Raw genomic sequence first — 12,219 nt, forward strand, 5'->3', positions numbered from 1 at the left:
TACAGGGCTGTGAAATTTTGTCCAACTTAATTTATCGATATTATTATTATTAATGTTATTATTATTTATTATTATTATTGTGGTTGTGGTTATTATTTATTCTTTTCCTACTATGTATTAAAGTACTTGAATTTACTTTAAGATTATTTTAAGCTATTTTTTATTCAATTGAATTTATTCTATTGATGGGATTGACTTAAATTTGCTTGAAGATGATTATTTTGTATTTTTGTCTCATTGAATGTTTGTTTAAAAAACATAAAAAAAATAGATCAGTCTCAGTACTTGAGTATTTTTTTCCCCAAGTACTTTTTTTTAAACTTTGACTCAAGTAATTATTTGGATGACTACTTTTTACTTCTACTTGAGTCATATACTGAAAGTACTTTCACTTGACTCCAATATTTGGCTACTCTATGCACCTCTCATTCCACGAGATGTGAGACGGCCATGTCAGTCCGAAATACGTGCGTAGTTCATGCCTTGGATTTGCTTTATGCAATATTGATGGCAACATTCCTCAAGCTTTAAGAACTTACACAATTAAGTTTTTGGGAGCCAGCGAAGCGCCAATAGGTGGAGACCGCTGTATTGTTGCGGAGCTGGCACGCCGACAATGAGGCAAGCAATGGCGATTTGGTCAGCCGTGTCTGTGAAAACCTTTCAGTCACGCCTCAGTCACTTCCTCATTGTGCCACTAACCCCGCCCCCCCTACGCCATCTTCCCCTACGCCCCGCCCTCACCGTATCAATTGGCCGTCGGGTCCCGCCACGCCCCAAATGACGTGGAATCTTTGGCGCGTGGACGATTCCGAGAAACGTCACGGCGATATCCGGCACTCATTTGCGATAGCAGCAGAGGCCCAGCTGCCCGTCTGTTTTTCGGCGAGTCCTGCGGGTTAATTTGTTCCTCGCTCCCGACGCCGCCATCGCCGCCTCACACACGCAAACAGATGAGCCACTTCAGATGGTGGGCATTACCTAATGGCCTGCCGCAAACAAAGTGATTGATAAAAGGAGGACAGTGGCCCCCGCAGGGGGACAGATGGAGATCAACTCCCGATAAATCTGACACTCGAGCTTTTTTTTTTTTTTGCCGTCATATTGAAGCTTGTGGGAATAAAACCAACAGTATGTGTGATCCGAGTATTAGTCATTATATTCTTATAATACTATATTGAATACAGAGTTGTGATTTTTATAAATGTTTTCCCCCGTGTAATTGTTTCACTCCTCCGAAGAAATTCAATAGTGATTTTATTTCGTGTATTCATTTCATTCATTTTATTTATATTTCATTGAATAGAGTTGAATTGTATTGTTTTTTTTTTTAAATTATTTTCAATAAAACAATTCCAATAAATAAAAACATTTTAACCACTACCTGTAACTTTATTATTTTCGCCAACGCAAATTTTTGGGGAAAACAGGTTTGAGAATGTTGCCCACCAAATTGAGCAATTTATTAATTATTTTTTATTTTTTGGGTGACTACTGCTTCGATCAGTGTTTCGCAGCATTATTGAGCCAAAGCACATTTTACCAGAGAAAAAAAAAATTCAAGTCACAACCAGATAAATCATGTCTTTAAAAAGGGCTATTTATTTAATATTGATATCACAATGTATCTATTAATCGGACTTCCTGATACCATTTTTCATGATTTTTGATTATTGATGATTCCATTTTTTAACTGAATATTTGATTTTTTTTTTTTAATTGATTCATTGAAATGACTTTTTAATTAATTAATTTTTAAAAAGGGCACCTTTTATGTACCTTCTGCCACCTAGTGGAAGAGCATGTAATTGTTCTACTTGTTGTAAATAATTTCTGGTCCAATTTAGTGAAATTTGACATCGGAAGCTCTCACCCGACATGCAGTTTGGGAATCACTGGCTTGGATTAATTAGTGTAATCAATAAATACAATACACCTTGTAATAATTTCACATTTCGGACAACTCTGCTTCATACAACAAAACGACATGTTTTCTCTAAAACTACGCAAGTTGCTTTCTCCTCGCACTCAACACGCCATCTTCTTTTTCTGTCTCCCGCAGCGCCGCCAAAGTTTTTGCGGACGCCCAACGACCAAACGGGCGTGCAGGGCGGCGTGGCCTCCTTCATCTGCCAGGCCACGGGCGACCCGCGTCCCAAAATCGTGTGGAACAAGAAGGGGAAGAAAGTGAGCAACCAGCGATTCGAGGTATTAGGTCTATTGTTCTGATGTAAAATGCTCGCTGACAAACACTTGCACTGCTTTTGGGCTGCCGCACTGCACTGCGCTGCACACGCACGCACGCTCCCACAAACGCAATTCCATCGCGCAAAGCTGCCACGAAGCAAGAGAAGCGGCGTGCTTTTCCACACGCGTGATGCTCAGGCTTCGATTTCATGTCCTGTTCATGGCAGTTAGCGTTCCGTTCCGTTAGCAGGAGGTCTCCATTGGATACCGAGAAACGCTAATCACGAGGGGACTGGCCTGTCGGGTCCGCTCAATTATAGCAGAAAAATGATCTTAAATTATTGATAGATCACATATTTTAGCGGGGAGGAAAAGACCCCCAAAAGTGTCCAGAAAAATACAAACAAAAACTGAAGTCATTTAAAAACATGAATGGTAATACATTGCAACTGCGGTTATTTGAGGAAACAAAAACTCAAATTGAAAAAAGGTTTTTGTTCACGAAATAAAATTCAAACCAAAATGATTTAGAAAAACGTCAACTGCAACGACATTTTATGTTTACAAAACTAAATTAGACTAATGATAATTATTGCAAAAATGTGCTTTGTTTTCGTCTTTGGCAATTAATTGAATTAATACGCAAGCCTGCATCTAACTTTTGAAGCGCTATGCATGGCTCTTATTGTAATTCAAAGTCTGCGGGATGTTTATGCTGGATTTGCAAAATATCTTGAAATAATATTTTTGTTGAATTTTCAATGCATAATACTTGTTTATTTTTTATCTTGAAGACGAGTAAAACACTTTTTGTAAAAAAACTAAACTAAATGTTTTACAAAAAGTAAAATTAATTATAAACCAACAAACCCATCCTGAGAACTAATTAAAACTAATAAATGTGAAAAACAAAACTCAAAACAAAACTATAATTAAAATTGCCGAACTATATATATTTTTTGGGGGTGGGGGGGCAAATTACTTGCACAATTTATTTGAATTACATTTTGTTCAATTATATTTTATTTTCAAGATGGTTTGTACCATCGGCGTCAACATGAACCTGACACAAGGCTACAAAAGTATTGACAATTTCTTTTTTATTTTAAAACAGTGTAATAGATTATAAATTTGTTTCATTTGATGATTTTAAAGTTTGTTGTTTTTTGGGGGGGGCACGGTGCCAAAAAAAGTTGTTCAAAACAACATTTGAATTAAATGTCATTTTTGATTAATCCATTGAGTGATAAAATTCAGTTTTTTAAATTCCTTTAAAATATTTTAAATGGTTTATTTTTTTTTCATTGGATGATACTATTTTTTTTTTTGACAACAAATGAATGATTTCCTTTTGCTCCATGGCAGCTTGCTCCAAATGTACACCACATGGACAAACACATGCAAATTTCGCCCCAAAGCCCCTGGAGATTTCTTTCCATTCGGCTCTAAAAGTTGAAGGCGTTTATACGTTTGTCCATATCGCGTACTGTAAACCCGAGCATCATCATTTGGGCTGAAACGTGAGTCCGCACTCCATTCCCATGCCAAACGTGTCACGGCAGCGCTCTGATAAGACTTGTATTAATTTCCTGCGTCAACCCTGAGGACTCTGATGCTGTCGCCGCAATGGCTTGAACATCTTATCCGAGTGGATCGCATGGCTTGTTGCGCCGCATGCTGATGACGTTCAACTATGAACACAAAACATTTCCCTCGCCTTCCACCCGCTTACAAGCATGGCTGAAGAAATGGTTGAAAATGTATTAAATGAAGCTATCCTTGTTGCCCGCGCGAGTGTGTGTGCGTGTGTGTGTGTGTGTGTGCGTACACTGCTCCCAAAAAGTTTGGGAGATTAGATTTTGGCGTGAAATTTCAAGATGAAAGTAGAAACTTGACTGGTGAACTTAAGTTGACCTCTAAATCTTTGAAAGTCCAAAAGTTTATTGTTTCCGGGGTTGTTTTTTTTTTTTTGCAAAACGATCTTTTCTCTTGCAATGAGCTGAACGCTTGTATTGCTTTCTGTTTTTGTTTTATTTTGATTTTTCACAAGCTGCTTGAAATTTTCTTTTATTTTGTTTGACACTGCTCTACCTCAGTGGCCACAGCAGTTTTACACGAGGTCAATTCAATTTACCCGGAAAGGTTCAAATGCATTTCAGGTTCAGCGTGAAATTTAACCCCAAAAATTAATCTCCGAAGCATTTCAGAGTCGTGAATGAGTCGCATATGAGTGGGTGAATGCAGAAGTTTTTTTTATTTGTTGAAACCCAAGTTTTGAGTTATGACACAGGGCTTTCTAGACATCAGTGAGTACCCAACGCGGAGCATGACTACGCCTATAACAAATATCGTCCTGTTTTTGGTTTTGTTTGTTTGTTCGTTGGTTTATGTGCGCATTCTGTGTGTCGTCCGTCCGAGAAAATTGTCTCTTTCTGTGGCGCTACGTCAAGTCGTGGTACAAGCGAACTGCTGCTCAGGCCACCGTTGACTGTTTGTGCTTCCTTTCTGTCTGACAACCAGTTTTAGGGCCACGTGGAAAAGGACGAAAAGAAGAGGGAAAATTTACGAGAACCTGAAATACAACTCAGAGTTGCATTTTATCAGAAGGTTCTTGTTATTGTGAAAAAGTGATAGTGAATATATATATATATATATATATATATATATTTCTTTTAAATTAATTAATGTATTTATTTTTTTAAATATATATCTATCTATCTATATATATATATATACATATATATATATAGATATATTTAATTTCTTTATTCATTTATTTTTTTAAATATATGTATGTATATATATATATATATATATATATATTTTTTTTTAATTAATTAATGTATTTATTTTTTTAAATATTTATATATCTATAAATATATATATATATATTTAATTTATTTATTCATTTATTTTTTTAAATTTATATATATATATATATATATATATATTTATTTTTCAAATATATTTATTTATTTTTTAAATATATTTATTTATTTATTTATATATTTTTAACGCAGTTGAATATTTAACTCAGTTAACTCAGTTTTATTTACTTAAAAAGCGCTTGTGGGCAGAAATTAAAAAAAAAAAAAAAGAAAGGAAAATTACATTTCATATTTGTTGATTTCACATTCATTCTAAGATATTATTCAATACCCGTTACAAGGTTCACAAAAAATAGTTGGAAAATGTTATTAATCACATTTAATCTTATATTTATCTTCTTCCTATAAGTCTATTACTTTTGATGTAGAAATAAAGAGCTGCTCTCCTAAAAAAAAAAAAAAAAAATCAATCAATCTGAATTGGGGGGGATTTTTTTTAATTAATTTACTGCCATTGACGGATTAAGACGTCAAATATCCCTTTTTTTTTACTCAGCTGGTAGTGAGTTTTAATAGAATTTAAAAAAAAAAATGTCATCATGTTGTCTTTAGTCATTCAAGAAAGCTAAAAAAAAAAATCATCCTTGTGTGTTTTCATCACTCACTTTATTCCCGTAAGTTTTAATACAACTTGAATGTTGAAGGATGACAACATGAACTATTACTTTGTGCGTCAACAATTTAGTTTGCTTATTCCTTTTCAGCGTGGCCCCTATCCTACTTTGTTGCATCGACACGCATCGTTTCAGGGTGTCCAATGTTAGCTTTAAGAGTGTGGGACGTGTTGCAATTGACAGGGTTCACCCTCTAAACTACATCTTCAAATGTGCCCATTCTTAAAGTTAGACTAGCACTTAATAGTATACTATGTCATTGATTGACCTTTTCTGTGTATTCCAGTACCGTACTATAATAAAAAAAAAACACTGCTATATGATTCTAGGAGAACACTAGCGTGTGACACTGTCGCCATCAAATGTCCCGATTGTGTGTTACCTGTGTGTACGGTGGTCTCACCTTTGTTGCACCTCCCGCCCGCCACGATTCTCCTTTAACACACCGTGTCTCTCGCACCTGCAGGTGATCGAGTTTGACGACGGCTCCGGCTCAGTGCTGCGTATCCAGCCGCTGCGCACGCCACGTGACGAGGCCATATACGAGTGCGTGGCCTCCAACAGCGTCGGGGAGACCAGCGCCACCACCCGGCTCACCGTTTTACGTGGTACGTCATCACTTGGTCACGGGAATCTGACGTTTGTCGCAGCGGTTTTTACTGTACTTACTGGTATTTGGCACTTTGACTCAGTGGTTTGGGTTCTATTTGGCCAACAGAACATTTTTGGTTAGCCTTGGTGGCGCCGATTCTCGCTCTGCCCCATTGTCATAAGGTGTTCCACAGAGTTCAATTTTGGGACCCCTGCTGTTTTCATTGGATTTGTTGTCCGTGGGTTCCAGCTTAAGAAAGCATCGTATTTTCTTATTCACTTTCCCGTCAAGGCCAATTTCCACCTATCTGGAGGAAATAAAGGCCTGGATGGCGCTCAATTTCTTGAATTTCAAAGAAAAGAAAACAAAAGTTTTGGTGTTTACTCCCATTGGCCCTTGTTCATCGTATCAAGTTGACTTGGGTCCCATGGCGCCTTTTCTAAAGCCAACAGTCTCCAACTTGGATTTTAATGATTTAAATTGGACCTGCAAATAGGTGCTGTTGTAAAATTATTATTTTTTTCTATCTTGGGCAGGTCGCTAAAGGAAAGCCCCCTCCTTTTACAACCGAAACAATAATCCATGGCTGAGTTACATCTCAGCTTGATTATTGCACGTTATTTTGGAGTCAGCCAGTCCTCCATCAAGGATCTCCAGTTGCGCCAAAATGCTGCTGCCCGTCTCCTATCTGGGGGCTCGTAGGAGAGAGCGCATGCGTTACCTCTAATTCTTCCCTCTCTTTACTAGCTCTCTGTTCATTTTAACATGCTTTTATTTGTTTTAAAATCTTTCAACGGTCTCGCTCCATCTTACCACTCTGAGCCCCTTCACTCCTACGCGCTCATTCTCTTAAAAAAAAAACAACGATCTTGTAAAATCTAACAAGATGCGCATACCCTGGAATGTATTGTATCCCCCGCGATCAACTGGGTTTCACTATCTTGCTGGGGTTTTTTTTTGTTTTGTTTTTTTGCGCAACCTGATAAGTCCATTAGCCGTTTAGCCGAGTAAGTTTCTTCTGGATTTGAAGTCATTTGCATACATCCTGACACAATAATTAAGATGCCAGTTAAATTATGCAAATAGACGTCTGTCCCTTCACCGGCGGCTGTTTTTAATGCTTTCAAATTAGCTTTGCTGTGACTTGACCGTGTGAAGCCAGCCAAGATTGCTGCTTTTATGTACGGAAATGATAAAAATGCCCCCCTGCCGAGTCTGAAGGTTGGGGATGGGGGGGGGGGTTATGGAGTAAGGTTAAGGTGGGTAACCAAACCCCAGATTGAGTGATAAGTGTCTCGTCAACGTCCATGTTGCGGAAGTGGGGTCTCCAAGATAGACAGATGCTTGAGGCAATGTGGACTCAAGGGGGCGCCAAAAATCAGCTGAAAAATTCACCTTCCATATAATTATATATAAAAGTATTACTAGTAATGTATAATTACTAATAATTTCAAAAGTAAATATGAGCACTTTGAAATGTATATGAGAACATAAATTAGAGAAGAGGAGTAAGGCAAATTAATTACAGTTCAAAGAAATGACGATTGCTGTCTTTCACGATATCGCATTCAAAATGAAAGAGAACTGTCGGGACATCAGAATCAGAAATCCCTTTATTGTCATTGTACTCAAGTGTGCAACGAGATTAGAGCTTGATGCTTAAAAAGACGGATGTAGTCTCATCAAAGTTGCAACGTAACGTGAATACCAATGTCATGACGTTTTTTTTTAAGAAAAATATGGAATATCTCAAAACCGACCAATTTTGAAAAAAAAATTCAAAAGACATATTTGGAAACTGAAAGCTAATACTGATACAGGCATTAATAGTTTGATTTTAGGACTAGATTATAATGATCTCCTCAGGATGAGATGTTTAAGGCAAAAAAATATTATATTAAATACCTGACTGCAACGGCCGCCTGATTGAAGTGCGCTCCATTTTGCGCCACAATTACACAAGGCGTCAAATGAGCTCCTTTTGAGAGCAGGCTGCGTCTGTGCCAATCCTCCCGCCTCCCGTCTTATCTCGCCCGGCGAGCCCACAAAAGGCCGATTGGGAGAGAAAGATGGCGCGTCCACGTTGCACAATATTTTGCACGTTTCGCACGCACAGATAGAACACGCCGGTGCTACTCGTGCCGGCTCTGCCACCGACTAGCATGAACATCTTTATTGCCATTTCCATTTTCTCATCATTGGAGCACAGAGGAGAGCGAGAATTGGATGAATCTGTTGCAGCTTTGTCGCTTCCCAAATGTCAGAATCAGAATCAGAATGCACTTTATTGTCGTTGTACTCAGTGGACAAAGAGATCGGAGAGCTTCCCTGTCCAGTGCAATATAACAAATAATTGAATTAAATATATCAATGAAATTATGAAATAAAAAATCTAATTAAATAAAACACACTATATTGCAGTTCTGCAAGGAAAGGATAGTTGTGTGCGAGAGTCGTTGTAGCGCCTGCCAGAGGGCAACAGGTCAAAGAGGTGTGAGTTGGGGTGAGTATCGTCCTTGATGATCTTGTGAGATCTGCATAGGCACCAGGTGGTGTGGATGTCCCACAGGGAGGGAAGAGGGCAGCCAATAATCCTCTGCGCTGTTTTGACTGTCGTCTGGAGTCTCACTCTGTCTGCCTCAGTGCAGCCGCCGTACCAGGTAGAGACGCAGTAAGTCAGCAGGCTCTCCATGGACGAGTGGTAGAAGGCCAGCAGCAGCTTCTTGTCCAGGTTGAATTTCCTGAGGACCCTCAGGAAGTGGTGCGCAGGAAGGTCTCACGTTCTCTTAATTGTCAAGCGGAGGTGCTATATTTTTTTAAATAATGCAACTAAGCATTTTTAGGAATGAACCCTGAAAACTTCAACAGGAAAAAAAAACAATTACAAAAAAATTAAAAAAAAAAAAAAGCGCTGTGTATTTTCATGAAAACTAAAGGAAACAGCAAAAAGAAAAATCCCCCGAGGTTCCAACTCCTAGCGAGCTGCGTTTCCAGCGGAATGATGTGTGCATTGGGCTGTTGGAGTTCATGATTCAGGCATGATTAAGGATTTATATTGCATCCTCATACCCCTATTATGCTGTCAACAACCATTTCCTGCCTGCATACGCACGCACGCATGCACACTCATAGACACACACACACACACACACACACACACAAACAGCACCAAACTTACGTTGTCGTGTACAAGTCGACAGTGAGAGCAGAAAATGAGAAGGCGCTCTCCTGTGACGGAAAAAAACAGAAAGCATCAATTCCATTTTGCCAGTGAAGGGGGGCGGGGGGGGGGGGGGCTGCAGGGCACAGGGGGGTTGTAACGTTGACAATGCAAAAGAAAAAGAAAAAAAAAAGCTTGGAGGTGGATCATTCTGCGTACAATGAACGCAGCGACGACATGAGCGGTGATTATTTCGAGACAATGAGTGCCCTTTTGTTACTATTTACCTGGCGGGAATAGCAAAGGAAACCTCGTTTGTATTCCGGGAAGATGTCACAAGATGGAGGACCTTGTCATGAAACGTGCATTCTCACGTCAGCTAGACTAGCAAATATGTAGTTGCATCACTGCCAGGTGGTTTCTGGAAGAAAAATAAATTAATTAATTAAAATAGGAAGGAGGAGGACAACAAATCAAACAAAGAGGAAGTAGAAAGAATTAAATAAATAAATAACTTGGATTAAAAACAATTGAAAATCGAGCTGAAAATTCATTAAACTCAAAAAAATTTTAAAGAAAAAATTGAGAGATATTTTAAAACTATTAAATCTATTACATTTATTAAAACTAAAAACAGCATCGTGGAAAAAAATGAATTCAATCAAACTAAAAGCAACGTATTTTCTTTATAGGAAATAAACAAAATTGTACCAAAAAAAAAAAAGGGACCAAAAAAATCAACATAGGAACGAAACTAAATTGTGAATGGAAACATGCAAAAACTGAAACTGAAATTCTCAACTAAATAAAGCTGTAAATAAAAGCACCACAAGCTTCTTGGTCCAAACTCAGCTCCAAAATGTACAAGTTAATCATTACTGCAATTAAAAACATGAAGACCTGCTGTCCCCATGGATATTGAACTGCTCACTAGGTGAAAAAATAAATAAAATAAAACACCTCTCTGAATATTACGTAGTAAATCAACTCGATCCAATCAGTCTCTGCAAGCTCCGGCGAGTGATTTAAGACCAAGCAGGAACCGGCGGGACTGATGTCAGACTTCTCAGTCTCCTGGAAAAACGTCTGCCGGAGCCACAAAAGCCTTTGGTCGGACCTTTCCCGTTATCCAGGAAGACACTCACCTTATTACTGACTCGTTAAAAAAAAATCCTAAAACAAGATCGTGATTGGAAATGATCCAGTTTCACTTAGTTGGAACCAGAATTTCATAGACAAGCTGGGTGAGGCCGTATTCCATGTCGATCCGTTGAAAGATGTACCTGTCGTTGGTGACGGTAAATGGTCGGATTCCAGTTGATGAAAAGAAACGTTGACGGCGATGAATGAGTTTCGAAGTTTCAAGGATTTGTTTTGATTGTCAACACCGTATATCCAGAACACAGAGAAAAATAGAAATGTCATTTCTCTCACTCTATAGCAGACGCATTAAATATACGGACCTGTGGAAAAGATGTGCCTTAATCAAGGTTATTATAATCAGTTAAAACTAATGATATAAGTCAAACTGAAATTGAAAAAAAACATTTCCGTTCATGAAATAAAAGGAAAATGTAAATTTAAAAAAATAATAATGGTCTATCTCATGTTTATAAAACTAACGTATTTTCCGGACTATAGCCGCTGCTTTTTTCCTCGATTTTGAACCATGCGGCTAATATAAGGGTGCAGCTTTTCTGTGGATTTTTCTTTCGCCACTAGGGGCGCTCTATAGTTCAGAAAATACACTAAATAAATCTTGATTTTTATTTTTTTTCTCTTGGGTCTGTTCTGTTTTAATGAGCAAAGTTGTTGTTATTATTATTATTTTATTTTGAATTTTTTTGGGGTGGGGTTCTCAAAAGCGGTTGCTGCGGATTATATGTAGGTGCGCCTTATATTCAGGAAAATATGGTAGCGGAACATATAGCTCTAGCAAAAAAAAGCTGTTGTTTTCATCTTTGTCAATTAATATCATATATGAGCTTTCAGGGTTCATTTTAAAATTATTTATTTATTGTTATGCTCTAAGTTTAGAGAGCATATGTATATATGTTTTAAAAAAAAGCTAAAACTGATGCTAAAAGTAAATGAAGCATTAAAAATAAACAGCGAACAAAAGTGCTCTAAAACAAATTAAAACAAAAGTCAAAATAAAACAAAAAATCTCCCAGAATGAAAAACCCCCAACTTCTATCACGCTGGCCAACTCCTCACACTCCGTGATCGCACTTTTTATGATTGATTTGTTTGCTCTCGAGCCCGAGTTGATTTGAGCTCAGCCAAATGCCTTTTTTTCAGTGGTACGGCAGTACAAATTCAGCACGGTTGTCACGCCGCTGCCAAGCCAAGAAGCAGAAGCAGTGACTAAATAACGCCTCGAGGTACGGATATAAGCCAGCACTGTTTGGTTACACATGTTGTCCAGTCGGGAATCAGATTAAAGAGCTTCTGCCGCCCAAATAGCACCCCTGGGGGAGCAGCTCTGGGAAGATGGCGCTTAAGTAATCCAATAAGAGGGAACAAAATGCTCAGCGCTGCGTCGTAATAAAGCGCACGCCAGTGTGTCGACAATTCAACCTTGGACCGCGGATGCGGGTGGAAATAAGCCGTTCAATATGTTCCAAAACGTTGGACTAAGACGTCGCCCTGAGTTATCCTAACGCTTTGAGTCAACAGGTATAAAAGTTGCTAATGAATATTGCTGCAAATGTGCCACAGTCGGCTCAGCCAGCTAATTCCAATTTGCCGTAATCGAGTGTGAGGAGGAACAGGTCC

At 38.3% G+C, this 12,219-nt stretch overlaps 1 protein-coding gene and 1 long non-coding RNA gene across 38 annotated transcripts in view; one reads left to right on the forward strand and one right to left on the reverse strand.

Annotated features, from left to right (window-relative positions):
• LOC148338887 (receptor-type tyrosine-protein phosphatase delta-like) overlaps positions 1-12,219 on the forward strand; it is a 269,563-nt gene that overhangs the window by 209,288 nt on the left and 48,056 nt on the right. For 33 of the 37 annotated variants that reach the window (XM_088293384.1, XM_088293383.1, XM_088293386.1 and 30 more), the window contains 2 exons: positions 2,063-2,208; positions 6,156-6,297. In XM_088293384.1, the coding sequence (XP_088149510.1) occupies positions 2,063-2,208; positions 6,156-6,297 (288 nt within the window). Of the gene's footprint in view, positions 1-2,062; positions 2,212-6,155; positions 6,298-12,219 lie in introns of all 37 variants that reach the window. The other 4 variants (XM_088293387.1, XM_088293394.1, XM_088293397.1 and 1 more) reach the window with 1 other exon arrangement.
• LOC148338889 (uncharacterized) overlaps positions 9,460-12,219 on the reverse strand; it is a 40,881-nt gene continuing 38,121 nt past the window's right edge. The window contains exons 6-7 of the long non-coding RNA XR_015842843.1: positions 9,729-9,862; positions 9,460-9,509 (exon numbers count right to left, since the gene is read on the reverse strand). This is a non-coding gene — a long non-coding RNA (uncharacterized LOC148338889). The remainder of the gene's footprint in view (positions 9,510-9,728; positions 9,863-12,219) is intronic.

The sequence above is a fragment of the Idiotropiscis lumnitzeri genome, chromosome 4 (genome assembly GCF_059441095.1).
Source record: "Idiotropiscis lumnitzeri isolate Australia: NSW breed Sydney's pygmy pipehorse chromosome 4, RoL_Ilum_1.0, whole genome shotgun sequence".
NCBI lineage: Eukaryota > Metazoa > Chordata > Actinopteri > Syngnathiformes > Syngnathidae > Idiotropiscis > Idiotropiscis lumnitzeri.